The 27,758-nt window shown below is 38.9% G+C and overlaps 1 protein-coding gene across 50 annotated transcripts in view; it reads right to left on the reverse strand.

The window, feature by feature from the left end:
* NRCAM (neuronal cell adhesion molecule) overlaps positions 1 to 27,758 on the reverse strand; it is a 138,939-nt gene that overhangs the window by 22,704 nt on the left and 88,477 nt on the right. For 14 of the 50 annotated variants that reach the window (XR_014555338.1, XM_083699000.1, XM_083698974.1 and 11 more), the window contains 15 exons: positions 27,145 to 27,256; positions 26,186 to 26,352; positions 25,946 to 26,093; positions 23,232 to 23,356; positions 21,257 to 21,286; positions 18,489 to 18,590; positions 17,373 to 17,570; positions 17,197 to 17,267; positions 16,128 to 16,353; positions 15,812 to 15,927; positions 14,697 to 14,901; positions 14,256 to 14,378; positions 12,747 to 12,932; positions 3,936 to 4,061; positions 1,498 to 1,650 (listed from right to left, as the gene is read on the reverse strand). Coding sequence is in view for 49 of the 50 variants with exons in the window: in XM_083699000.1 (XP_083555126.1) it covers positions 1,498 to 1,650; positions 3,936 to 4,061; positions 12,747 to 12,932; positions 14,256 to 14,378; positions 14,697 to 14,901; positions 15,812 to 15,927; positions 16,128 to 16,353; positions 17,197 to 17,267; positions 17,373 to 17,570; positions 18,489 to 18,590; positions 21,257 to 21,286; positions 23,232 to 23,356; positions 25,946 to 26,093; positions 26,186 to 26,352; positions 27,145 to 27,256 (2,088 nt within the window). In the remaining variant the exon portion in view is untranslated. The remainder of the gene's footprint in view (positions 1 to 1,497; positions 1,651 to 3,935; positions 4,062 to 12,746; positions 12,933 to 14,255; positions 14,379 to 14,696; positions 14,902 to 15,811; positions 15,928 to 16,127; positions 16,354 to 17,196; positions 17,268 to 17,372; positions 17,571 to 18,488; positions 18,591 to 21,256; positions 21,287 to 23,231; positions 23,357 to 25,945; positions 26,094 to 26,185; positions 26,353 to 27,144; positions 27,257 to 27,758) is intronic. The other 36 variants (XM_083698958.1, XM_083698968.1, XM_083698956.1 and 33 more) reach the window with 7 other exon arrangements.

Consider the following 27,758-nt stretch of genomic DNA (forward strand, 5'->3'; position numbering starts at 1 on the left):
GACTATACTAAATACACTGACATCATAGTTTAAGAGTTTACCATAATGCCATACAATTTTTCGAACAGCCATACATTGCAAATATATAATGTAAAAGAACATTATAGCCCCTTAACCAGACAGTACTGATTGCCCAGGGCAGTGGAGAAGAATGAAATGTGTGTCTAGAATTTAAGCTTATTGTCAGTTTGTACTTGCAGAATAGGTAGTGCTGACCATGTGTTATGAGTACAGGTGACTCCCTACTTATGAGGGGGTTACATTCCAGCACCCCAAGTGCATAAGTGAAAATTGCGTAAGTGGGGAGCACCCTCTAAACACCCTTTAAATGCTCTTTCTGCCACTCTCTCTCCAATCCAGATCAAAAGTACTGTACTAAAAATATCCACAAGTGGAATTGAAGCTCTGGGGCACTGGAAGTCAGGTTCCGAGGTCTTGCAAGGCCTCAAACAGCATCTCCGAGGTCTCACGAGGACTCTGATGTGACTTTCAGTGCTTTGCAAGGCATTGTAAGTTGTGCAGGGGGCCCTGCAGTGCGGATGCTGAGCACCCACAAGATTTTTTTGTGGGTGCTCGGGCCCCCAGGTCCCCCTAGAGTTGGCACTCCTGGCAGTCACACACAAGTTGATCACGCAGAAGTGGGGATTCGTCTGTACTGGCATTTTCCTGTACCAGAGGACCCTTTCTGAACACATGGGGTTGCATGTAGAAGAGCACTTTGCATTCCTCCCATATTTAATCAGAGTACATGACTTTAACTTTTTAAACTGGCCCTTTTTATCAGGTTCTTTGGTATCTTTCTAATTGTCCCACATCATAAAGTTAACATTTGTTCTTAGCATTGCTTTTGAAATATTGCAGTGTATATGCAATATGCAACCAACACCTGTACCAACAGCACACCCCCCTAAACACATATGATTATGCCACTCAACATGACATTGGTAACAAAATATTGGTAACAAAAACTATTATTTTCCTCTTTAAATTATTACTGTTTTATAAAGATAAATGGAAAGACGCTCTTTATCTCCCTTCTTACATTTGATTCAGTACAAAACATGCCAAATACTATACGTATTCTGGTTTTAATACATTTGGTCTATCAGAACAACAAAGTTAATACATTTTTATTGATCCTTAAGCTAGAAGGAACCAGTTTGATAATCTGAGTTCGATGTCCTTAGACTTAGTTATTCTCTAACACAAATGTACAATCCAGAAACAAAGAATTAAAAAGGGCCCCTCAAAAGGAGCCGTGAAAAATGTATATTTCCTTACAACAAATGGCAAAGTGATAAAGACAACCAACAAATTCATGGAGCATACCAAAGACATGCTGGTGCGAGTATGAGACACACATTTTAGCTCTCCCTTGGATAGAGCAGAAAAGGATATTTTTTATATAAATATACAAACATAACACTACTTCAGATTCCCAGCACTTAACACATCACAATTCTGAATGCAGAGCAGAATTGGTATGGTGTGCCTCACCTGGACCTGTCTCAAACACAGCATCTGAACTCCTAAAACCAGAAAGACCCTCAGCACCAACCCGGACTTTATATGATGTTCCTGGTGTTAATCCTTTTAACATAAAGAAGTTCCGGGAAGCATTAACATTTTCTTTTTTCAAATCTTCTTTGCCTACAAAATTTTTAGGAACACAACAATTGCAGTATTTAAATTCACTGTCTTGAATTCATGCTTACACTTCTTACTGCCGTTTGGCAAAAGTTTAGATTTCCGTCTCAAAAATATTTTGCTGTTATTTACTAATATACAATATCTAGGTAAACTGTAGGCTAAATGACAAAAAGTATTGTGGCACCTTAAAGCCTAATATTTTTTATTATGGTACGTGCTTTAATGGACTAATACAGCCTTAGTCAATGTGGTACCCCTCCAGAGGTTGTAAAATCACAATCCTTGAATTTTGGTCATGCTGATTGGGGCTGATGGGGTTTGTAGTCGAACAACTTATAGAGGACACTGTGTGTGTGTGCATGTGCAAACAGTAGGGAGTGAGATTGGAAGGGAACGAGTTGAAAAACCCCCTGAAGACTACAATAATTATATCCGACTTTAAATGGATGTAAAATAATTACAAGCTCTAATCACAAAGCAACATTAATAATTATGAATAGTATAGTCACAAATGATTTTATGTGCATTTAAGATATACTGTAATTGTCACAGTTTGTACTTTTTGCATTTCATTTCATAATGAAATATATACTGCTTATAACCCTGCTCCCAACCCTATGTGGGTGTATACTTGTCAAATTAGAATAGTACTTCATGCATTTGATGAACTGGAGTCCAGTTCACGAAAGCTTACGCTGTTAGATATTTACAGTATTAGCCTTTAAGGTGCCTCTCTTTCTATTGCAGCAGCTATCAGCCTGGAAACAGTCACAATCTCATTTTTCATCTATTGTGAAAGATTCATTTTGATCAGTCTGCTAGAGGAAAGGAAATGTTGTTTTAACTCTTAAAATGGCCGCAAAGATTTGATTATAGTTCTGTTTTCTTGGAAAATGGTGTTAAAACCCTAATTTTTTAAGAGAGGCACATTTTCTACTTAGATTTTTCTTTACATTTTCTTTAATTTCTCAGCAATCAAGGAAAGAAAAGGGGAGCAATTCATTCATAACCAGAATTTGTGTGGCTCATTAAACTGCCCACTTCTGCCTAGTTCATCTTTCTCAGAATTAAGAGTGAAAATCCTTCCATTCAGATATGCTTCTCACATCTTTCTGTTCAGGATTTATTAAAAATGTGAAAGATACACATTGTATAATTACACAAGGCTTCTCTGAAACTGGACTTTACTGGGGACTGATGATGGCATTATTTTCCTTCTCATGTAATGGGGCAAGTAACATGCCCTGACCACCAAAAAGTGACCTTTGGGGGATAGCTCAGTAGGTATATCAGGGTTTTGAACTCTTAATATCAGGGTTTGGGGTTCAAGCCCCACAATGAGCAAAAGATTCTTGTATTGGTTGGTCTTTCCAACTCTATTCTATTCTGTTTTAACCTCATGGACATAATACAACTAAAGGAAAGCAAACAAGCAGACACCTTTTGCCATCAAAACATCAAGCATTTAACTTTACGATTATAGGTGCATCAAATTGCTGCCCTGAAGATGTTTAGAAAATCAGGCTTTCTAGTTTTAATGAAGACTAATTGGCTACATATGAATTTAATGGCACAAAAAAACCCAGTTTCAATATACTGTAGTTTAAAGCATTTTGCTTCATAACCTTTCAGGTTAAGTATCTCTGAAGCTGCATTGCATTAATGAGGTTTTAATAACAGAATTCCAAGCACAACAAATATGTATGTACTTAATAAGACTGAATGTACTCTATGATGGGCAGCCTCATCAACTCTCAGCAGAGTGAGGTGGGGAAAGAGGAGTAACTGCAGATGCAGAAGCAGTGCTTCCTCACATATATATGCTGCTTGGTGGGGAACTACCAATTCACACAGTTTCTGCATGAGCAATTCCCTCTAGGGCTGTGTGTGCTTTTCAAAACAATGCTAAAAATTCTGCTGAATTGCCGTTTGGGGGTGCGGGAAAGGGTTTGATTCAGTCACCACCTACTAAACAGCTGATCAACAGGAATTTAGTAGATGCGATAGAAAACTCTATGAGGAGCTCCATGCGTGTCCATTTAGTTAGGGGCATTTTATTAAGTGCTGTTGGCTCTAATTCCTAAAACAATACAATAAAATGACATTAATTCAAATGTGTGCTTGTACACACTTCTATGCACTTCATATTAAAAAGTTTGCTGCAGTTTTTTAGAAGCAAAACTAGTTTTTGAAAACTTAAGTCGATATTGGGCCATTTTCTTATTATTAAAATATTTTGAAATATATTACAGCATTTGGAAGAATTCAATGAAATGTCTTCTTACTGCCTGCCACACCATATTCAACATAAATGTTCTCATGAACTGGACCCTCATACTCCCAACTGATATTGGCATAGGTCTCAGCAGCAGCTGCCGTAACATTTTTGATCCCTGGATACACTGGCGGCACTAAATACACAAGAAAAACAGAGCAAAATATGAAAGGCTGCATGCATCTCATACAATCCAGCTTTAACTTCTTCCCTAACCTGAATCTTAAGGAATAGAATATTGATTTTTTTCCGTTTTCGGAAAAATGAAAAATGTGGACTTACCATAAATTCCCATTAGCAGCAATTCTCAGGTGGACCACTCTTCCGCTTGGTGAAAGCCCCTCCTCTTGGTTACCAAGCACGGTCCTCTTTAAAATGGAACCAAGGGGAGGAGCTTCCCCTCAGCCCCTGGGCTGTGACAAGAGTTTGGATAAGCTTCTACCATGAACTTTACTCTGACAGGAGGTCTACTAATAGTATTAGTAGATCTAATACAACAAGCATGAAAACACTGGAGCTAATGTACTGCTATGGTTAACAAAGAAAAAGAACTTCCTACTAGAGTCAAACTATCTAAACCCACTACAGATACTGAATGGGCTTCCAAGAATATAACTCTAGCTTTTCTCTATATCTACCTGTTTGCAAACTACCCCACCTTTGAATCACTGAGAATGAGAATAGACGATGTCAATATTTCCCTCTCTGCGGTGGGATAGCCTTCAATTCAGATGTACCAAGTTTTCTTGTATCCAAACAGCAGGGAGATTCAACTGTTTTATCCCAAAGCCGCCTTCTATGAAATGCGGCATTAAGATAACGCATCGTTACAAGTATGATCATTTGATAATGTCTAGCAAAGGTGTGCATGAATCTTGAGGGTGCAGCTTTGCACACAGATGGGGAACTTCTGTAGGCTGTGGAAATAGCAGTACTGCATTTATAGTGAGCTGGCATCTTATCCTTATAGACTTTATTGTCTTCTAACCATTGTGAGGATGGACAAATCTGTCCCCACTGAAGATTATTGCAGAGGGTTGGACTTCCAACTCCCTCCCAACTCTACAATTCTATGATCGAATCTCTGTTCAGAAACAGTACATGAATGACCATGAAAGGATAGGAACATAGGAAACTGTCTTACAGTCTTACACTGACTCAGACCACTGGGTTCATCTAGCTCAGTACTGACTGGCAGCGGTTCTGCAGGATTCCAGGTGGAGGTCCTCCCCAACCCTACCTTGAAATGCTGGAGATTGAACTAGGGGTGTTCACGTGCTCTATCACTGAGCTGCTGCTCTTCCATGAAATCTGTCCTGCCAATGAAAAGTGGAATGAAATACTCTAGTTCTCCTAGCTTCCATTGCTTTGCAAAACCCCCCATGTGTAGGTCATCCTAATACACCAGGAGGGTTGCAGTGAAACCCAAACAGGAAAAGGCGGAAAATCAGAGCCATGAGAGTTATTCTTGTCCCCATTTTCTTCTCCTCATTTTGCTGAGTGGCTATTGCTGCCACTATATCCTTGTGTTGTAGTTCTATTTAAAAAATGTTTATGGTAGGACAAGGAGGACTCAGTACCTCTCAAAGCCACTTGATAAGCTGGAACATTTAGAAAGACAGTAAATGTCTTGTACCTGTTTGGACAAAATGGATTTTACCAAAGTTATAAAAAAAAATGGAGTGCTTTGGTGGCCCTGAGGTTGAGAAACTGGAAGGTAAGCAGTCTTCATATTTCCCCAAACTATATAAACAATCTCCATAAATAGAAGTGGACAACAGGTTCACGTATCCTTTTTTCCTTCCCAAATTTGCTTTTGTGTCCTTCTACATATAATCCAAATTTCTAACTAGAAGGATTAGGGAAGGGAGGGGGGAATCTATTTTCAAAATTGTTACAAAGGTGTGTGATGCTCTGAACAACTGTCTTGCCTGCCAACAATGCAAGGCAAGCCTGGACGCTGAAGAGAAACCCTTCCTCTTGGTGTTGTACTTTGTTGTTGTTGTTATTATTATTATTATTAAAGAGGATCCTGCCTGGTAACCCAGTGGAGGTGAGTCCCCGAGTTCTGTTCCACTCTGGCACCACAGGAGAATTAGTGACTACAGGATTAGCAGACATTGCATATGACATGGTAGTAAGCATGCTATGTTAGTCTATTATGAAGTACAACTAACTATATAACCGTTTAATTCTATGCAACTCATTTAAGAGTATGCCCCATTCAATTCAGTGTGACATTTCCAGATAAAGAGGCATGTTTAAGAATTCTACTTCTTATTTAAAAGGCTAGCCACATCTAAAAGGCTAGCAAACATCTCAAAAGTGACAGTAATTCTACAGATTGATGGAAAACCATAAAGACACGCAGAAATATAACTTTCTATTTTCATATTGTTTTGGTAATTCTTGAATTTCTTTCCGGCAGCTTCTTTCTGTGGAACGTTGCAGTTCAGCTGTTTTGATGGCATTAAAATCCATAAGATAAATATCCTTCCCTTTATATGTTGGTAGGTACAGTCTGGGGTGGACCCTGGTAATATGGTTCCTTGTGCAAGGCCAAAGTTTGATGCCCTCCCGGCCCTTGTAGCAGCTTCCCAAATTGGCTAAGCGAGGCACCGGACTTTGGGATGAAGGCACAAGGCTCTGGCAGGGTCCTGGAGCCCTACTTCACAGAGTTGGGCAAGAACTAACTAGGCTTTTGGAGGGACCCTGTCAAAGCCCTCGTGCCTCCTTCCCGAAGCAAGCACTTACTTAGGCTTTGTGAAGGTAGCGGGAAGGCGCCCCCTCGGCTCGGTGCCCTGTGCAGGGGAACCAGTCTCACCACCCTAAATCCGTCTCTGGTACCGTATGCATAACAGGGAAGGTTTCAAAAAGGGGTTTCAAAAGGGTTCTCTGAATTTCCTTCATCAGAGAAAGCAGGAAAGAGGAAAACAAACAGTGAAAATATTTTTACAGAGTAAAAATGTTTCATACATCACAGCACCATCTTACCTGTTAAGTCAACACAACACATACATAAATGGACACCCATGCAGGTTCTTTTAAAGACATTTTACTCGATACAATAGGAGAACAAGTTGCAAAAGGAAAACAAGCACATAAAATCATTATTAAAATGCAGATCAATAATAATATTAGTTGTAGCTATCTTGAAAGGCTAATAATCATTCATTCATCACTCTGATGGACATAGGCTTTTATCACAAGGAGGCACCCATCAAGAACTGCAACGGTACAACCTGTGCAATCCCAGAGATGACCAAGTATAAAAGGATTTTATAGCTGAAGTGCATGGTAGGTTGCGTTTGTTACTTTATTAATGATTTGTATGATTTTTTTACCCACCCTTCACCTTGGGCGGGTTACAGCAATGTAATAAACAATAATAAACACAGATAAGCAGTAAAAATCATAAAACAGTTTCCATCATAAAAGAACAGCATAAATTCAGCAAAAGAGGTGGGTTTCATAAAATGAAAACCTTAGCTGTTAAAAGGTATGGTAAAGTGATGCCTCTTCAGCACCTCTGTGTGTTCTATGTGGTTGATTCACAACATGTTCTCGAACATTATTCAGCATGCAAAACCATTTGAGGAATGAAATACCATGCATTTCTTTCCCCCTGGAAACAATGCTGAAAAAACTGTCAGGGGGAAGATAAGAGTTTTTTTATTTTTAAGATTGTGCTAATCCACCCCCACAATGGTCCATCACCCAGTTTCTGGAACTGAAATCAACTTCCTGCTTTCTGTGGCAGCACATATTTACTGCTGCTTGATCCAGAAAAGAAGGAAGCTCCCAGTTTGCATCTGTAAAACAAAATATAGAATCGCCCTACTTTGAGCCTGTTTAAGTTCTAGGTACTTGTCAGGGAACTGCCATCGGAGAGTCAGGTGGTGGAAGGACTCAAGGAGGCTAGGAGACCCTCGGATGCTGAGGAAGGAACCAGCAGGGGGAGAGAGAGAGTTCCCGCAGAAACTCAGTCGGAGGGATGGCTCCAAGATACTTCCAGTGAGAACAGCGGAGAGGTTTCAGGACCTCCGCTGGGGACGCCTACTCCGCGCAGGAAACTGTCACGCAGAGAATCCAGAAGGAGAGTTTCCGTTAAGGAACTCTTATGTTGGCGTAAATTCCGGAAGCGCCCACTGACGGATTCTGCCAGCGATTGAGGTAGCCATGCATCCATGGCTCCGCGGACTGGGAGAGTTTAGAAACTGATTGCATGAGTTGAGAACTCAACCATTTACGCACAAGCAGCCCCTTAACCCATTACAGTACTCAAAAATAGGAACCTTCCTTGACGAACTTGCAAAACAGATGCCTTTTAGTGATGCAACAGATATGCAAAATTAAAGGAAGTTGCGGCAAAACACAATTGGATATTATTCCTTCAATAAAGAGGACTTAATTCTGACTGATTTCTTGAAAATGTCTGAAGACTAATCTTTGCTTCCCCCAAAGTAACAGTTTACATTATGATGCAACACATTGTTACCAGTCAGTTAGCACATTTGTGAACTGTGCTCCACTCTGCAGAGATGCATTCAGAGCAAAATCAAACATGAATCTGTTCATGCTCTAGGCACAGAGAGGAATTTATGGAGAATTGAGATTTTGGAAATGTTTCTCTTGGAGTAATCTAACAAAGCAGGTAAAGTCCAGCTCCAACGACCTTCTGCCGGTTCCCTCACTGCAAGAAGTAAAGTTACAGGGAACTAGGCAGAGGGCCTTCTCGGTAGAGGCACCCACCTTGTTTAACGCCCTTCAATCAGATGCTGAACAGATAATCAATTGTATGACTTTTAGAAGACAGCTGAAGGCAGCCCTGTATATGGAATTTTTTTAAGTTTGATGTATTATTGTGTTTTTATATTTTGCTGGAAGCCACTTAGAGTGGCTGTGGCAACCCAGTCAGATGGGCAGCATATGGAATTATTTGTTTACTATTTACTCTTACTCTTACTATTATTATTTTCAGGAAAACAAATACTTTTCATCTTTGCCAATGTGGTCCCTCGCCCACCCCAATACAGATGATTGTATTATGAACAGGGGATGCTAACATCCAGCCTAAAAGGCTTTGGCCCAGTATGCCTGCAGAAGCATCTCCACCCCCATCGTTCAGACCGGACACAGAGGTCCAGCTCTGAGTGAGTTTACAGGGAACTAGGTAGAGGGCCTTCTTGGTAGTGGTGCCCGCCCTGTGGAATGCCCTCCCATCAGATGTCAAGCAAATGAACAACTATCTGACTTTTAGGCAGCCCTGTTTAGGGAAGTTTTTAATGTTTGATGTTTTATCGTGTTTTTAATATTCTGTTGGGAGCCGCCCAGAGTGGCTGGGGAAACCCAGCCAGATGTGCGAGGTACTACTGCTACTACTAATCATTTATTACTATTATTATTACAATTGTTGTTGTTATCCTCTGCTTCAGTTAATAAACTACATATTTAGAGAGCTTTATTTTTTTTTAACCAAGTTAAATAGCCAGTTAATTCATATAAATAGGCAAAATACCAACAATGACAACCATCTATTTCAGTAAAAACAACAACATTAATTTATGGATGTACCAGAACAAGTATATTGTGGTTGTAAGGTGTCAAACTGCTACATAACATGTCAGCACAATATACCAAATAATTTCTTCATGAAACTGTTTTGATATTTGTAATCATATTTCGTTGAAGTGTTTCAACAAAACAAGTAAGGATAGGTGGGAATCTCATGTAGACCACATTTTTAAGCAAACTGAGCTAATTAGGACCTCCTAGATCAATCCAAGAGCGGGAATATAATTACCCTTCAGTTTTCAAGCTTTTCTGAATTTTGCGATACAGTTCTCATTTCAAGAAAGTATCCAGATTCATAAAACAATGCAAATTTTAGGTTAACATGTAGTTTATATGTATATTGTGTTTCATTATGTGTTTAAGTATAAACTTAAATCAGATTTTTTTTTATATGGGATTTTTAAAAATAGAGAATAATGCAGTGGAATGAATTGATGAATATATACATGGGGGAAACTGACATGAGTCAGAAATAGGCTGATGTGTCCAGATTCTCTGAAATTTTGATTTGAAATTCTACAGGAAGTAATCCAACATTATGATGTTTTAATCCATGATGCTTTAATCCAACATCACAGTGCTATACTACTCTTTAGATAGTAGCATTGATTACCATTTCTCCAATTATTGTTTATATTTCACTTTCTTATGCTAATAACAACAGCCATCTTAACTTTCAGCTAATAAGTTCTATAAGCTGTGAACCAAACAGAACATTTAACAGGTCAGCCTATGCACAGATAACATAAAACTCTCCAATAGAGCAATAGATAATAGGAACCAAAATGGTCAGGAAACTATCCTCTCTGTGTGTTTATTAAGGCGACACATATAAGGAGAAAGGTATACTGGAAACGAGTAAGCAAAAGATGGCATTCAATAAACTGACTGTACATGTCTCTGTGTTTGTGTTTTTGAAAAGTGAACTTTATTTAATAGCATCTTTGCTTCCACTTTATTTGCAATATACTAGCCCACGTTGCTTTTATAGGAAACAGACATCTGAAAGCTTGGTGTGACCAATAAACACATGACACTAGATCTCACCAATTCTTGAATTAATTGGGGAGGGAAGCCTTTACTCCTGCCCCCCATTGCTAGCAGAGGCATTCTCAGAGGTTCTGAAGGAGGAGAAACCTGCAAGCTATCATTACTGCCACAAAGCCGCCTTAGTGATAGAAAAATGAGCTCCTCCCTGTAGCACAAACTTGCCTCCTCCTCAGAGCCTGTCTAATGGATTGTCATGAAAGACAGTAGATACACGTATGCTTTTTGAAGCAATAAGACAGGTACTATGTTAAAGAAATTGATGGATGTCCCATAAACATTCCCTCTATCAGCGCAACACTCTCCATTAATGAATTGCATTGTTCCTTTCACTTTTACAGGCTGATTTCTATTTAAAGAAACTGAATTTAGAATCTGCAAAAATCCATACAATTCATGCTCATCTTTACCTGCACTTAGGTCATGTGGAAGAATACCAGCGTAAATGGAAGAAAATAAAAGGACACTACATAATTAGGTACAACAAAAGGAGCGTATATATCTATATATCTATAGTATAAATCTACACATATATATTAAAGTACAAAGGCATGCAGTTAAAGTATTAGAAGAAGGGAATAAGAAGTTAAACACTCACACTAAAGAGTGATTTTAAAAACAAAGGCTAATAATCATGCATTTGTTTCACCTACTATTATTTTTTTTTAAAAAAGAAATATCTTTATTAACCACTTTTCCTTTTGTCTTATAATTTATTAATGTGCAGTTAAGTTAAATCATAGGTGTGCATGCATGTGTGCGCACGCACACACGCGCGCGCACACACACACACACACACACTATAGCAGTTTTCCAGAATAAAGACACTTCCTTGTTCTGCCAAACTTAGGACAATTGTCGGTTGCTTTGTCCAAATAAAGGACTTGCCTGACAGCTTTTTCTTTTCTTTTCTAAGTGACCAGCATTACTTTCCTCTGTTTGCCAGTTTTTATGATGCTTTTAGTCTGGCATCTTCAAAAACAGCAGTACTTGCTTTCTGAGGGAAGGTCACTTTATAGTTTCTTTCACTTGTAACTTGCCCCTGCTTAGCATCTTACGTGTTATGCTATGTTTGGTTTTGGCTTTAATCCCTGTTTTGGATACTATTAGATTCAGGGCAGTGATTCAGAGGAAAGTATTATACCTGCAGAACAGGCTTTTAATTAGGAATCCTGATGCAGCAGCCAAAACTAGAGAACTGATACAAAATACAATGCATTATATTCGGGGTATAATACATGATGGTAATGCATAGACAGTTGCAGTATACAGGTGCTTTTACATGGCTTTATGACTATTGTTTTCATGCTAATGATCCTGTGGTATCTGCTCAAATACATCCCAATGATTAAGCTACGAAAGCAAATGGCAGGTCCAAATGGCAACTTTCTGTGCACTTGGTCGGATATTGTAGAGTATGGGTAAAAATATATATTTCAGGTAGAGATTTCTCCCCACAGGGTATATCTGTACTCGCAAAGAAAAAAACCCACGTGGAACTGCACAATCCACAGTGGTTTAATGTAAGGTGGGGAGGCAGCTCTGACTGAATCATTCAGGACTGCAGGAAGTATAAATGCTAAAAAGTAAAGCTAAAGGGTAAAGGGACCCCTGACCATTACGTCCGGTCATGACCGACTCTGGGGTTGCAGCGCTCATCTTGCTTTATTGGCCGAGGGAGCTGGCATACAGCTTCCAGGTCATGTGGCCAGCATGAATAAGCCGCTTCTGGCGAACCAGAGCAGCGCACGAAAATGCTAAAAGTAGACATTAAATCTCTAAAATCAGTGCAATCCAGATATGACCTAAAGTCTTGTTTTCATTGGGCAGTGTGAAGCAAGGAAACCATTTCATAAAATACAGACAGCTGCAAGATGATCATATAGCCATTTTAGAGTGAATTTCGTGTGACCATAACCCAGCTATGGTGCCTGGAAAGCTATGTGACAATTTAAAAGGCATAGACTAGCACGACACAATAGATATAAGTGACTATATGCATATGCAAGTACCTTGTAAAACAATTATGCACAGGTTTTCTAGGGATAAACTTTACAGCAGTTCCAAGAGCACCACATTTTCCTTGAAAACCAAAACCATAGAGACAATTCTCCTACTACAGACAGCTAAATTCACTTATTTTTAGAGAGAGAAAAATAGCACAATTATTCAAATGTAAGTGGACGTTCTTTATACATACCCATCTTACCTTCATCCATAATTGTTACTGCCTCCTCTGTTATTTGACTTCCAGCTCCAACTGATGTCTGTGCATAGAAGTAAAACTTGTATCGAGTGCTGTAATTTAAGTTGCTTAATATTAGGCTGGTCTCATTGGCTGGTATACTGATCTCTTCCAAGCGGCCTAATTCATGTGTGTTATTAACTGTTGAAAGACAGCACAAATAATATAGTTAAGTAGTTGTTTGGAAGCACATAACTGTTACATCAAAAAGCATTGCACCAGACTTTACTACATATATTGACTTAGTAAACTCCCTTAATCACGTGACCATGGATGGCTCAGGTGGTTGGAGCATGGTGCTGATAACACCAAGATCGCAGGCTTGATCTTTGTATGGGACAGCTGCATATTCCTGCATTGCAGGGGTGGGCTAGATGATCCTCAGGGTCCCTTCCATCTCTACAATTCTATGATTCTATGTAGCCATATGGCACACATGTTTTGGCACACTAAGCAGTATGTTTTTCAGCAGCCCTAGGTAAAAATTGAATTATGCAGCATTGCTCTCTGGTACCGTGGAAAGTCATGGATTTGTGTGTTATCTTCTTCATGCCTCTAAGGCTGTAGCCAAGGCAAGCAGGGAGGAAAACAGAGGCTAAAAAAATAAAAAAAATAAAAAATGGAGGGAGTGTGACAGGTGCTGGAAAAGCTGAAAGGGAATGGAGTGGGAAAGAACTTTATTATTATTTTTAAATGAAGAAGCACACCAACAGTTGTGGAGGGTTGGGCAAGGTTAACTCAGACAGACAGACCATACAGACATGGAAAACCTAAACCTGAAACAAGCATAGTGGAGTGCTTTGAAAAAAATAAATCAGCCATGAATCAAAACTGAAGGCTGATGGGAGGAGGTAGCGATTTTGAGCAGTGATTTTGCCTTCAACCATCAGGTGGCATTCCAAAACCACACGATGCCAGATTGCATGAGAGAGAGAAAAGTGCTATCATGCAACCTGCTTTCTATAAGAATGGGACACCAAGAATGCAGAAGTGGAATACAATGGAAGTTTTAAAAGTTGACAGATTTGATTTAGCATTGCCCATTCCCATTTGAAGCATTTTTTTTATAAACTGTTCCCTACAATATATATATATATATATATATATATATATATATATATATATAGTAGGGAACAGTTTATAAAAACTTTTAAAACTTCCATTGTATTCCACTTCTGCATTCTTGTATTCATTGTATTCCACTTCTGCATTAATTTTATATATATAAAATGAAAGCTTATACCAAGAACAAACTTAGTTGGTCTCTAAGGTGCTACTGGACATTATTATTATTATTATTATTATTATTATTATTATTATTATTATATATTTCGACTGCATCAGACCAACATGGCTACCTACCTGAATCTGTTCCCTACAAAGATATATTATCAACTTAAAAAGCTGCTATTAACTATTCAGTAAGCATGTGTTTTGAGAAACGAAAAACAATTGTCTACTCACTTGGTTGAAACTTTAGTATATATCCTACCACAACACCATTTGGATGAGAAGGTGGCCCCCATTCCAAAGTGAGGGAATCCAGATTTGGATTGGTAATCTTCAAAAACGAGGGTGCGCTCGGAACTTTTAAGATGATAAAATGACACATGTTAAAGATAATAAGTAACAAACTTGCCATCACCACCACCACCATTATTAACTAAAATTAAATAAAGTTCAAATACAAGCCAGTGTAAATGAGCCCTACATTTACTTCCACCTTTTACGCAATGTAATACTGATTAGGCAGTGGAACCATGTAAGACCCACATTCTAACCTGATTCATGTTTTGCTCAAGAAATCCTAGTGATCACTGCTAGGATTATGATTTTCAGGAATGTAAAATGCATTTGAAACATTAAATGCAAATAGAGTAGCTTTATTGTTTTCTAACTGCATACCTCCTTCGGGAGTTTTAAATGTTTCATCAGGGGTTGCTGGTCCTTCTCCTTTTCCATTAACCACTCTAACATTCAATTTGTAAGTGCTATATGGCTCCAGTCCTGGCAACATTCCATGCGTCTTATTTCCAGGAAAAGACAGTGCCTTTTTTTCGACATGCTGGTTAATTCTTCCAGATAAACTTTCCACTTTCATATAGTAAATCTAAAAGTTAAATATATATTTTTTAAAATATTTATCTACTGCTTCTCTGGTTTGCAACATACTATGATAAAGGTTTCTGACATGCAATTTAGGGTTCTGAGGCTCTTTTAATGAGGCATACAAAATCCTAAACATGTTTATTTGGATATATGCAATCCTATGCATGTTTATTTGGACGTAAAGCCCATAGGCCCCACCAACAGATCCTTTTAATCAAGTGCTTTTAAGACTGTTCATGTTCATCTGTGTGATTTAAATTTTTTAGCCCATGACAATTACACGGCATATATGTTGCATTCACCTTTATTTTTATTACTTTAAAAGGTTTATCAGAAACAAATCTGAAGCAATTTAGTGGCACAGCAGGATGATAGTATTCGATAACACAGTACCTGCCAGGTTTATGCAGAACATTATTTATAAAGTGAATTGTTTTAAGTTTTATCTAATATGCTGATATGAGAAGGTAGAATTCATAATTATTAGCAGTAGAAAAAAATAACTATTCAAGCCTGCTGATTTCCCCCCTAATGCTAGTTGTACTAGAAAGAATAATCCCTGGTTGAGTCATGCTATGTTAATTTTCAGAACCATTCACGTCACACTTTTCTGGAAGCACTTAAGGGTAAAGGATATCAGCAGTCAGGCTAAAAATCGTTTTTGACAGAAATGAACTAATGGCCTTTCTTCTAGAAAGTGAAACACAATGGCTCCAGCAGTTACTTTAATCACATGGAAGCTGACAGAACAGCTATTTCAATCAAATACTGGCTGATGAAAATGAAACAGACTACTATAAAAAGAGATAAGCTTTGATATTTAGAGTTCAGAACTCATAGCTAGAAGTTCCCACCCCAAAGATATAAACAAAGAGTAAATATTATTTAAGAGGCTACAATGGTTAACTTACTTTGTATCCCTGTAGATGACCTCGGACATACTTTAACAGAACTGGATCCCACTGCACTTTTGCTAAGGTGCTGTTTACAACTTGTACCTGCAAATTGCCTGGAGCAACCATTGGTACTGTTGGAGAAAATTCAATGAATCTCAGGTTAGAGCAACTTACACATACTCATGACACTTTAGAGACTTCAGAAGTCTAGAAGTTTGGTTGCGAATCTATATATTTCACCATAATGTAATTACTACCAAAGCTTCAGTGCATTGCGATAAATGTATAGCCCTCGCAGCAAGGATTATTGCAAAAAAAAAAATCAACTTACAATCTTCCCCAGAATGCCCAATTGTGGTTGTTGGTTCTGGAGCAGGTCCCAAGTCATTTAACGCCTGCACTTTTATCTCGTAAGGAGCAAAGGTCGGTGTACCAGACACAATATATTTGGATACATTTGCAACTGTAACAGATGTCCAATCATCGTCGCCATCCTTCTGCCGCCAACTGACTTTGTACTGGAGCCCTGGACCATTGGACTGAAAATGCTTTAAGGGCTAAAATGGAAAGTGAAGAAGAAGAAGATATTTATAGTTAGCTACTGCATTTAAAGAAAATACAGAAAATAAGACAATAATTATATAAAACCAATGACCTTGGGTTGAAGAATTCCACAATATGCCAATTTAACCAGGTGCTTCCTGTGAAATGTATTAATCTTATTGCTTGCATAGTTAGATATTTCCAACCAAACCCTTTCAGAAATATTGTAGTTCATGAGCAGTTTCATTGTTCCCCTTTTTATATAATTTAGTGAAATTTTATTCTTATACAGGCAACTCCCCACTTGTGTGTGATCTACTTGCGTGCAACTGCACACATGTACAACACCAGTAAACCAGAACTGGGGAGCACCCTGGAGAGTCCTTGTGGCTCACGAAGAGACCCTCCCAAGAGTCTGAAGAAAGCATCCTCTTTGGGCTCTGGGGAGGGTGTCCTTGCAAGCCAGAGGTGTAGCGGGACTATGGTGAGCTGCTCAGCTGATGCATGGGGAAGGTTTCCTGTGTAGCAGCTGAGCAGCCTAAACAAACCTTCAGCACATGGGAAGATCCTCCCTAGAGCTCAAAGAAGACACCCTCTTCAGGCACTGAGGAGGCTCTCCTCATGTGCCAGAGGAGCAGTGGGGCTTTGTTGAGGCTGCTCAGCTGACTTATGGGTAAGCAACTGCTGCTATGCTACCCCACACGTTGGATGTTAGGTGGGGAGGCTGAGCAGCCTCAACAAAGTCCCACTACCCTACAGCTTGTGATGAGACCCTCCCTGGAGCCCAAAGAGGACACCTTCTTTGGGTTCAAATTCTGAAAGGGTTCAAACTCTTTAAAAAATGTATATATCCTTACCTCCCACATGATCACCAAATTATCAGGTTCTGATCCAATCCCTTGAACCCCAGTAGGATTGTCATCCGGCTCTAGAAGTTAAATATTTATATTTGAGTAAACTCTTTACCCATCCCAAATAATTCAGTACTATCTATGGTCTAAGCTGATAATTGTAAGTGATAGCGTTTATTTACTTGCAGCTTTTGTAAAGTATTGTTCAGAGGCTTCACTTGGTTGGCTATTTCCAATGTCATTGACAGCTATTACACGAAATGAATAGTTAACATATGGTGACAGCTTTAACTGTACAGTTGTCAGGATCCCAGAGATTTCTGTCAGGTAGTTCCATATCCCTGGTTCACGCATGGCATCTTCATATTCAATGACAAACTCTGCATATAAAATAAAAGAGGATTGCTTCAGAAACCAGAGAACTTTCTGTCATGCAACAAGCAAAAAGGAAATGTTTCAGATTATAATGAGCTGAGGACAATATCTATGTCAATATACTTTTATAAGAAATTGTCCTCTTTTAGTGTAGGAATGGCACGATATCAACATGATTATTATTATTATAGGTTTCACTATGTAATGATATGTTATCTCTGTATACTGAAAAATGGTTAGGATGCAATGCAAACATTTTTTTCTTAGAAATAAATATATTTTTAAAAATATGATAATTGTATAAAAAGAGGTTTTCATGCTCTTGAAAACAGGAATGCTATAGGCTGAAACGTTGGCAGATTGTCCTAGAAATAGACTTATCTAACCCAGCTTGCAGCATTTGTTTATGGCAGCAGCAGCTGCACACCATCAGGGCTGGTGCTAGTTAAAGGGAAGATAAACAGAAAAGCCAGACCACAGAGAGACAAATGAGATGAGAAGAAGACAACGAGAGAAGCAGCATTTGACTTCCAGTTCCTCTGAGGTGAGCCATTACTATGGCCACATTTAAAGGCATTCTATTTTCATGAAAGAGAAGAACTTGATATCTGTGCTGGCAAAGCAAACAGAGGGGTGGGTGGCTGAGAAAAAAATGTGGATGGTTGAAAGAGAGCAAGCACATACACACAGAGAAGTCACAGAAAAGGCCCTCCCTCATGATCTCCAGATCCCTGCCTTAAAGGATTGTGCCTTTTTATTTTATTTAGTGTCCGATAATGGTACAAAAGTGTACAGCTAATAAGAAAATTGCAAATGAAAAATATAATTACGTAGAATCTGGGAACAAAACACACTCCCTTTTAAATCTAACACATTGTTCCCCTTTTAATTTAATTTAGTCAAATAAATATAGCAAACCATACTCGTAATAGGGCTATTATTGTCATTGCCCGGTATCCACGTGAGCTGAACAGTTCTCTCTTGATGATCTGTCAATTCCAGATCAAAAGGTGGATCAGGACGATCTGCAAGCCAAATAAGCGCAAAGGAAGATAAACACAAATTAGTTGCTATCCAGGAAAACAAAATCTAACCATAACTGCTTTCAACATGTACAAATGATTTAGTGGTCACTAGCATGCAACTGCAATGAAAATGAATAACCGATTTTGCTGGGAAACAATGCAAAAAGAAGAAAAAGCAAGAATTGTTACAAGAACTCCAGTGCCAGATTGCCTTGTGTTTTAAGAAATAATGGTAACTGCAAAGTTGAGAAGTAGTATGGTTCGCCAGCAGTTTCAGTTAATGATTAATGATGATGAGTAGAAAACTACTGTATGTGAAAGCAAGTCTCCTCATACACAAAAAGGAAAATAAAAAGCATACATATTAACAAAAAAACAACTGTTTCAGAATTACAGTGATCAGAAGCACTCTGATGTTCTTTTTCTAGGAAGGTTCCTTTTTTAATAATAATAATAATAATAATAATAATAATAATAATAATAATAATAATAATTTCACCTGGCGAAGCCAATTCAAAACCATTTAAAAGTAGCAGATGGCAGAGTGGGGCTGTGCCACTTACCTGACCATCCTTCAACTGAGTTGCTACTGTATACTAGGATAGAGAGGGGTGTGGTTGACATGGTGCAATCCAATGTTCCTGCCAGCACGTTTGCACTGCACCAACCTCTTCCTCCCCTTTCCTGTCTTAGTATGCAGCAACAACTCAGCTATTGACCATGCCCATAGTTTATCATCACCGCTGCTTCTTTCTTTTATTCATCTGCAGTTATTCACTCTGGATAATATACATTTCGAATGGGCTTAACTGTGATGGTATCACAACTTCCCCTCAAAATTGGTATGGGGTGGGTGGGGAAGGAGAGCAGGGGTCTTAGAACAGCATTTCTAATTCATCCAAAACCACAGTTGTCACCAATCCTTGATGGAAGCCATGATGATATATAATGAATTATGATATGTAGATTATTTGAAATGTGGCTTCAGCGTTCTCTACGTGAATAACTTGCTCTCCAGAGAGGTTCAGCTGATGCTGATTTGTTCTCCTGGCATTTTTATTTTTCCTGAACTTTAAAGATGATTTTAGGGGTCTGGGTGCATTTTAACCTTTTGGTGCTAGATTTATATGGTTTGAAGAACTAACTCTGTTTTGATGTACCATTATTTTATATATTTTTAATTATTTGAAGACCGAACTAGAAGATAAAGGCACAGATATGGAGCTGATATTGTTGTTGTTGCTTCTGCTGCTGTTTTTACACAAATTGCCACCATGTAAGGCTCAATTTGAATCACCTGGATAGTAGGGGAGTACTAACCCTTTGCTACTTCTCTGGTCCATATGCAATCCCTACCCACCCCCAAATTAAATAGAGAGTTCTCTCCTTTGTGCAAAAACTGATGGCTGAGACAGGGGTGGTTTGAATTGGGAAAATAGCAGGGGCAAAGGTTTTAAACCCCCTAAAGACCACATACCATTGTCAGTTTTGACCTTGAATTATTAGCCCTCCTGAGGATCCTTTGGGTGGAAGGGCAAAACATAAATATATTAAACTTAGGTGTTGTTTTTTTTTAAGTTTGCATATGTAGTGTTTCTGGTGATTTGTGGAAATGGGACTTTGAATCATTCCTGCAGCTTTGTTGAAGGATTTTTCTTACTTGTCTTATCTCACATCTGGAAGGGAAATGAAAACAGGCAGATTCTTTCTCCCCCTCCATGGTAAGGATCTTGTTGGTCGTTGGGTGAGATTTTAAGATCAAGACATTTCCTTCCAAACAATGTGTGTCCCCTAGCAGGTTATTCCCAGGGGATTTCTGAGAATTAAAGTATGCTCTGCCCCCAGATGCAGCACCACCTCCATGGGATTGAGGAGCGCCACTGTCAAAACCTTGTGTGGTGAAAATCGTCCCCCTAAATTTTGAGCTGAAAGGTCTTGGAAGAGAACATTCAGATCACGTTTAGACGTAACTGCTGAAACTCTGCCAAGCTCAGGAAAGGTGGACCTGTGAAACTCATTGAAGATGCAGCTGCAAAACATCTTTAATGTTTTGGGAGTAAAGAAAAGATGAGGGCAGAGTCTACCCAAGACTTGTGCTAGCCCTGGCCAAGGATGAAAACAAGTAGTTAATTCTCAGCACAGCTTCATGTTTTAATTTTCATCAGTCTAAGGCTTTGCACTTAGCTGTTGACTTAACTTCAGACTTGTATCCATTTTGCTGTTCTTCATATAACAGCTCAGGAATAAGCCAAACATATCCAAAAGCCCATAGAAAAGGTCAAAAGGAATATTAAACATTATCTGGTGGAGAAAATGTAAATGATTTGTGGGGATGGATAAGTATTAAGGTGAATTTTAATGATAAAAATATGTGCATTTGAAGAGGTATGTTGAACACAGTTTTAGATAAAATGTTTACTCAGTTATTAGAAATATTGATCACAGGCTGTATTAAATCATAATAATGAAACAGTTCAAGCATTTAGCTCAAAAGAATGGTAACACAATACTAAATTATCATCAGATCCAAAATAAGTTTGTAAAATGTAATGAAACGGGGGGCGGGGAGAGAGAGAGAGAGAGAGAAAATCTCAGCTTGAAATAGGCTTGAAAGGTTAGGAACATTTGGTGCATGACACAAACAAGACTTTTTTTTATTAGTTTACCGTAAACAACAGGTGGGGCTGTTGGAGGAGCTGAAAAAGGATATTAATATAAAGTATATAGTCAGTGTTAGTAGCCGGAAAAGAAACTGAACTGTACAAGTAAGTTACTATTAAAATGGCTGAATATTGTAACACAAAGTTACTTCTATATGGATAAGTATTAATTTCTAATCATGCACTGATTAGGGGTCAAGCTGAAAACTGTAGCAAGTAAAATTGATGAAATCCATTGTTCTGAGACAAAAGCAACTTCTTGCAAACAGGTGATAAACTAAAACAAAGCCTGGATACTGTAGGGTTATTCATGAATAAGCCAATGACTAACGAAAAGGTCTTGCTTAAGGTAGTTACAATGAGCTAGTAAAATATACTTCAATATAAGTATATTTTACTAGCTCATTGTAACTACCTTGTTTCCTTCCTAGTTCATTTCTCGACCCAGGAAATCACAACCATAACAGTAGCACACACGTGTGTGTGTGTGTGTGTTTGTGCACAGTGCACCTTCCCTGCTTTGTTCGTAGCTTGGCAGAACAAGACTGCTTAGCAGGTGGATCTGTGTGTATTACCCTACTGCTTGTATCAGTTTTATTTTCCCATGCAACAGACAAATTAGCTCACACCCAGATACACAGATATGAATATGTGTTTCTGTGCAACTTGCTGATCCTTGATAGCTATCTAAAATAATATAAGCCATCAGGAAAGTAAATATACAATGGATTAAGGCAAAATTGGTTTCTACAGCCTCAACCCCAGTCCCTAAAATGGATTAAGGAAAGTCCTCCCCCCCCTTTAACAGGCATAGGCAGACATTGATTTTTTTTCTAATTCAACAAACAGAAAAAGCTGGGATGTCTATGGGGTTATAGACAAAAGCCTAATATTGCTAGGGCAATCCATAGTAGAATCAGGCATAGATGATCCATGTATGAAAACAGAACTTGCAGAGAAAACCCACACATTGAACATTCAGAGCTGTGTATTTATCTGTGCTGGATCATGTCTCTGTGGCTGATACAGGCAGTTTTAAAAATCCTTTTCGATCATGTGGGAACTAAATGTTTGGGCCCTTCTTCCTTTCTCAAATATGTGTGCAGTACTGCCAAAGCATCTGTAAAGTGTGCATGCATATTACCTTTATAAACAATAAAAGGCATTAAAAATAGTTAATCTATAAATAAAATAGGTTGGATCCAGGTATGTCTGAGCATAAGGAGACTTACATTAGAAGGCTTTCCTACCCCTTTCCCCCACTGTAGCTCCACTGTGCCCACTTGTGGCATGAGGACCCTAAAGAGCAACTTATTATGGGTTGCAAGTAGCTCCAGTAGAGAGCTATGGAAACTGAGGAGGATTTCCTTGTGCATGCAGAGTTTCTCTCCACATAAACTGAGTCTGTCTGATTTCCACTCATTTCCTCCTCTCACTGAAGCTCCTTGCATTCCATCCCACACCATTCTCAAGGGTTCCATGACCTTCAGGTGTGGCTTTTCAGGGGTATATGTGGCAACATAAATTTATGCTCATGCTTCTCTGGATAGAGCCCTATAGGACAAGGCTAAAAGTTATCAAGAATGTAATGTGTGTGCGTGCACACACACACACATACACATGAAATCCAACTAAATTTGTGGAGAAATGAAGTAACTTAACTTACTGTCTTCATTTTCCGGAACAATCTATAGTATCCCATGACTAGGTTTGTCATATTCCCCAAAGTGAAAATCAAAGTTTTTTGCCTTTTTTAATTTTAAAATGATTTCTTTTAAATTATTAATCCCCTTGCCATACATTCGGGTATATCTGGACATTTTGCTGATTTGATTAAAATCTGCCTGGACGACGCTTTCCGGCCTGATTCCTGGATGTGTCTAGAAAAATCCGGACATATGGCAACCCTACCATTAGCTGAAACTCAATAATAGATAGTAGATTTATCACAGTCGTAATCATAAGTTAAAATAAATCTTACCAACAACAGTGAGCACAGCACTTGCAGAAACACTGTCCAGAGTAGTATTAGCTATGCAAGTATATGCTCCACCATCTTTATCAGTAACATTCATAATGGTCAAGTTGTGTTTACCGACAATAAACCTGCAATTACAATACATTTAGTCACTCCATTGGTGCATAGGACTATAAGTATATATTGCAACAAAATACAGTAAAATCTTAATATCAGTACTGAAAAATACTTCAATATTATCTAATATTGAGCAAGTATCCTTCATGCAGTAAATAAACCACATTTAGGTCACATATCAACCCACTAAATATTGCCTGCATCATCAAAAAATATAGTGTAGTAGAAGCAGGAACAAGAGTATAGTACTTCTTAAATATAATTAGTATATAATTACTGTGGTTGAAAAATGTATTACCCAATCCAGCTATGCTAAATTTAAAATAATTGGTTATGATTCAGTAGCTTTAAAAATTTACAGAACAGCCTCTAATGCATGTCTGTTCGGAGTCCTTAGTGCCACATAATGTTAGGCCAAATCAATCTCCTTTCCTTCAGGACAGGAGATCACAGACACTTTGCTCCTGCCAAAACATTTTGCAGATGCATTGAGCTAAGTCACAATTTGGCTTACATAGTGTGTTGCATTGTCTTAAACTGAATTCATGGCTCGGCTCTCACCAGAATCTGCATACACCTAGTGGAGCGAGTTGAAGAGTGCACAGAAGTTCTGATGTCTATATACAAAAAGCTGCCTGTTCACAATGGCACCACCTTTTTCAGTGAAGAGGAAAGCTCCATGAATGCAAAGGGTAGGTCCAAACAATTCCATGTTCCACAAAGTGAACAGGGAATCTTGGTCGGAACTTGGGAATTTGGGAATTTGAGTTGGAACTCAAATATGCAGTTACAATTGTGTTAGGAGTCCCATTCTGCAATCTGATTTATATACCTTTTCAAACAGCTGTAATAAATCGGGTCCTTCCTTAAAGAGGGCACGTGTTGTGGTGAGACCTGGCAACCAAACCCTGTGTTGTGGGTGGGTTTGATTGAATAGCCACAACACTCAGTTGGTAGGTCCCTTGATGCTGGGTTTAATCAGGCCAATGGGATGCAAGCTAAATGGATCAAGGGACCTATATATACCTATGCACGTGTCCCAGAGCTTCCTCTTTTGGCGTGTGCATCCGGAACACCTGCCCACCTCTCCCTATATTTAGGGCTGTGTGCTTGACCTTGCTATGCCATTGTGTGTCGTCTGTCATTGGGACAGGGACACGGCAGGAATTTTCCCCAGTTGGCTGATTGGCTGGTGCCATTTGGGTTTCGCCTGCCATGTAGCAAATCATCACAACTTGTAAGGTTGTGGATAAGCTCTGGTTCAGGTGACAGGGATGGGAGAATGCTCTCACCACCCCTATGTGAAGGGTATTCCGTTAAAGGAATCCAGGGACTTGATGGTTTGGTCAACCCCTGAGAGGGGGTTGTGCCTGTGCCTGAGTCCAGGGGGGCATTTGGGTGGCGGAGATAGCCTGTTCCCGGCTTTCTGCTTATCCAGGTGTTCACCCTAGGCTGACCTATGCTGGTGACCTGGATCAGCGCTACCTGAAATGGTGCAGGGAGCTAGTCAAACCAGAGCCTATGCAACCACTCACTTGCTGTAATCAATAAAGATGTGGCCTAAATTCTGCCAAAAAAATAAACCAAAATTTGAGTCTTGTCTGAATTTATTTAAGGACATGAAGATTGCAGATCGTATAAATGCCTCTGTATGCATGTAGCAGACTGCAAAGCTATCAAACACCTGTTTGCATGCGTTCCTATGACAGGGAAGGCGGCAATCGCATTTTCTTACATAGTCTACCGAGAGGGGGCAATGACAACAAAGTTATTATTATTATTATTATTATTATTATTATTATTACCCCTTTTATCTCTTCTCATTATGTCTTATTTTTCTGTGTTAGCCAAAATATGACACCCTGTGAAATTTGTGATCCACAATATTGCTATCCAACAAACTTTATGTTTTTGCCACCTTCCTTGAGCAACGGGAAGACCACAATACATGATTGGTGGCTTGTAAGTCACACGGGACTGAAATAAACCCTATGGGAAACCCCTCCACAAAATGTGTGCACTTTGTGCACTACCTTGCAAATATAGTAACCAAGTAATGCTAGAATGACCAAATCCCCTTAAGTCCTATAAAAGGTAAAGGTAAAGGTACCCCTGCCCGTACGGGCCAGTCTTGACAGACTCTGGGGTTGTGCGCCCATCTCACTCAAGAGGCCAGGGGCCAGCGCTGTCCGGAGACACTTCCGGGTCACGTGGCCAGCGTGACATCGCTGCTCTGGCGAGCCAGAGCCGCACACGGAAACGCCGTTTACCTTCCCGCTGGTAAGCGGTCCCTATTTATCTATTTGCACCGGGGGGTGCTTTCGAACTGCTAGGTTGGCAGGCGCTGGGACCGAGCAGCGGGAGCGCACCCCGCCGCAGGGATTCGAACCGCCGACCTTTCGATCTGCAAGTCCTAGGCACTGAGGCTTTAACCCACAGCGCCACCTGCGTCCCCTCTTAAGTCCTATAGGGCGCATTAAAGTATGTTGTCCCATTAGAAATATCATGTAAGGAAAATTGTACTTCTTCTATGAAATGCATAAACAACTGGGTTTTAATGACTTGAAAAAAAATGGTGAAAGAAAAATTGATGTACATACCTTTCATCATTTGGCAATTCAGCGCTGTCCTTCAACCATGTAACTGTTGGTACTAAGGTTGCATCATGTTTAATTGTACATTCAAAGGAAACCTGCCCAGTCCTTTGTACAACTTTGTATTCAGGCTGCTTAATAATCATTGTTGGCTCTGAAACATAAAATTTCTATTAAGATATTTAACAGCTGGAAATTCTTTAGGGAATTGTGATTAGAAGAGTAGTAGGAGGCATGATTTCTTACCCTTGATTTCTAATTGAACTTCGTTTTGTACCTTCCCTAGTTTATTTCTTGCAACACAGGTATACGTGCCAGCACTATCCTTCTGGGCTTCAGGAATTTCCAAGGTTCCATTTTTATGGAAAACATACTGATTTCCTTGGAGAATGCTACCTTTCACTCCTTTAAACCTAAGTGTTGAAAACACAATCATGTTATGCGTCTATTCAAACATCATTGGGTGAAAATGAGTTTCTTTAAATAAATACATCTTTATACATCAGACCAGTACCAGTAAATTCATGGCTTGTAAATACTAGGGTTAGAATATACTAATATTCAACGAGGAGATTCCAACGGCCAAAGTATGATTGTTGTGATGGATTTGACATAGCCTAGTTTTTACTTTTGAAAAACTGCTTCCACCAATTAGAAACAAGCCCATGTCTGCAGAGTGAAATAGGATAGCTCAGCTGATAGAGAAAAAGGCTCTTAATCTTAGGGTTGTGGGTTTCAGCCCCACGTTGGGCAAAAGATTCCTGCATTGCAGGCAGTTGGACTAAATGGCCCTCAGTATTCTATTCTGTATGGCAGAGTTCCAAAAAAATAATAATCCCATAGGGACTAGCACTTGGGGAGGGCGGGCAAATGGAATATTTTTTTTGGGGGGGATGACAAACCTGATCCCCATGCTGAAATGGGTATTTAAAAGGAAGAATACATTTTTAAAAACCTGTTAAATACGATCATGCATTTAACAGATCATTTAATTTTGTCCTGACTAGTGAAAGGATGCATTATGTTGAAAATGGGGAAATAAGCAAATATACTAATGTTGCTTCCCTAAGTAAGAAAAAGGTTTGCAAATGAAAATGAGAAAAAACAGTTTTCTATTTTACAAATTTCCAAAATTATTTGCTTTAAAAAACTGTTGTGAATGGAACAGAACATCTTTTAAGCTTTTTACATCATCATTAACTTACCATTCAATTTCAGGCACAGGTGATCCGAAAAAAGCACAGTCCAGAAGGGCAGGTTTGTTTGCAATGACTTGATAGAGTTCATTATGAGGAGTGAGTATTCTTGGTGGCTCAGCTAAAAGAAAGGAATTATTGAAACTGAATTCCTTTGGATGCATTTGTTTAGAAAAAAGGGAGACAAGTATTTTAAATAAAAATATGTAATAAAGAACAATAGAAACATTTTTCTCCGTTTCTTCCCTCTCTTATTTTATGCAACAGTTTTGAACAAAATAAGTTTCAAGACTTCAGCTAATAAATCCACATCCTGATTAACATTCTAGACCTGATATTTTGTACAATGTAGAAAGGAAATACCTGCGATAAAAACACTGCTGCCTTCCCTAGCGCTTCTAATATTTGATAGCTTTAGCATGCTCAGGAATCAAAAGTTTTGCATTTCTTTGTAGGAAACACATAGTTTTTTGTGCATTCTGCAAGCTCCATTTTAAACTATTTTGTAAATCGGATGTTATTTCATAGTTATAGTTTTTCTCCTACTACACCTTTTCTTTTTATTTGTTACTGCTTGTTAGAAAAAATATAAAACCTAAGGTGAACAATTTTGTATTTGTTTT

The sequence above is a fragment of the Podarcis gaigeae genome (assembly GCF_964106915.1).
Source record: "Podarcis gaigeae genome assembly, chromosome: 10".
Lineage (NCBI taxonomy): Eukaryota > Metazoa > Chordata > Lepidosauria > Squamata > Lacertidae > Podarcis > Podarcis gaigeae.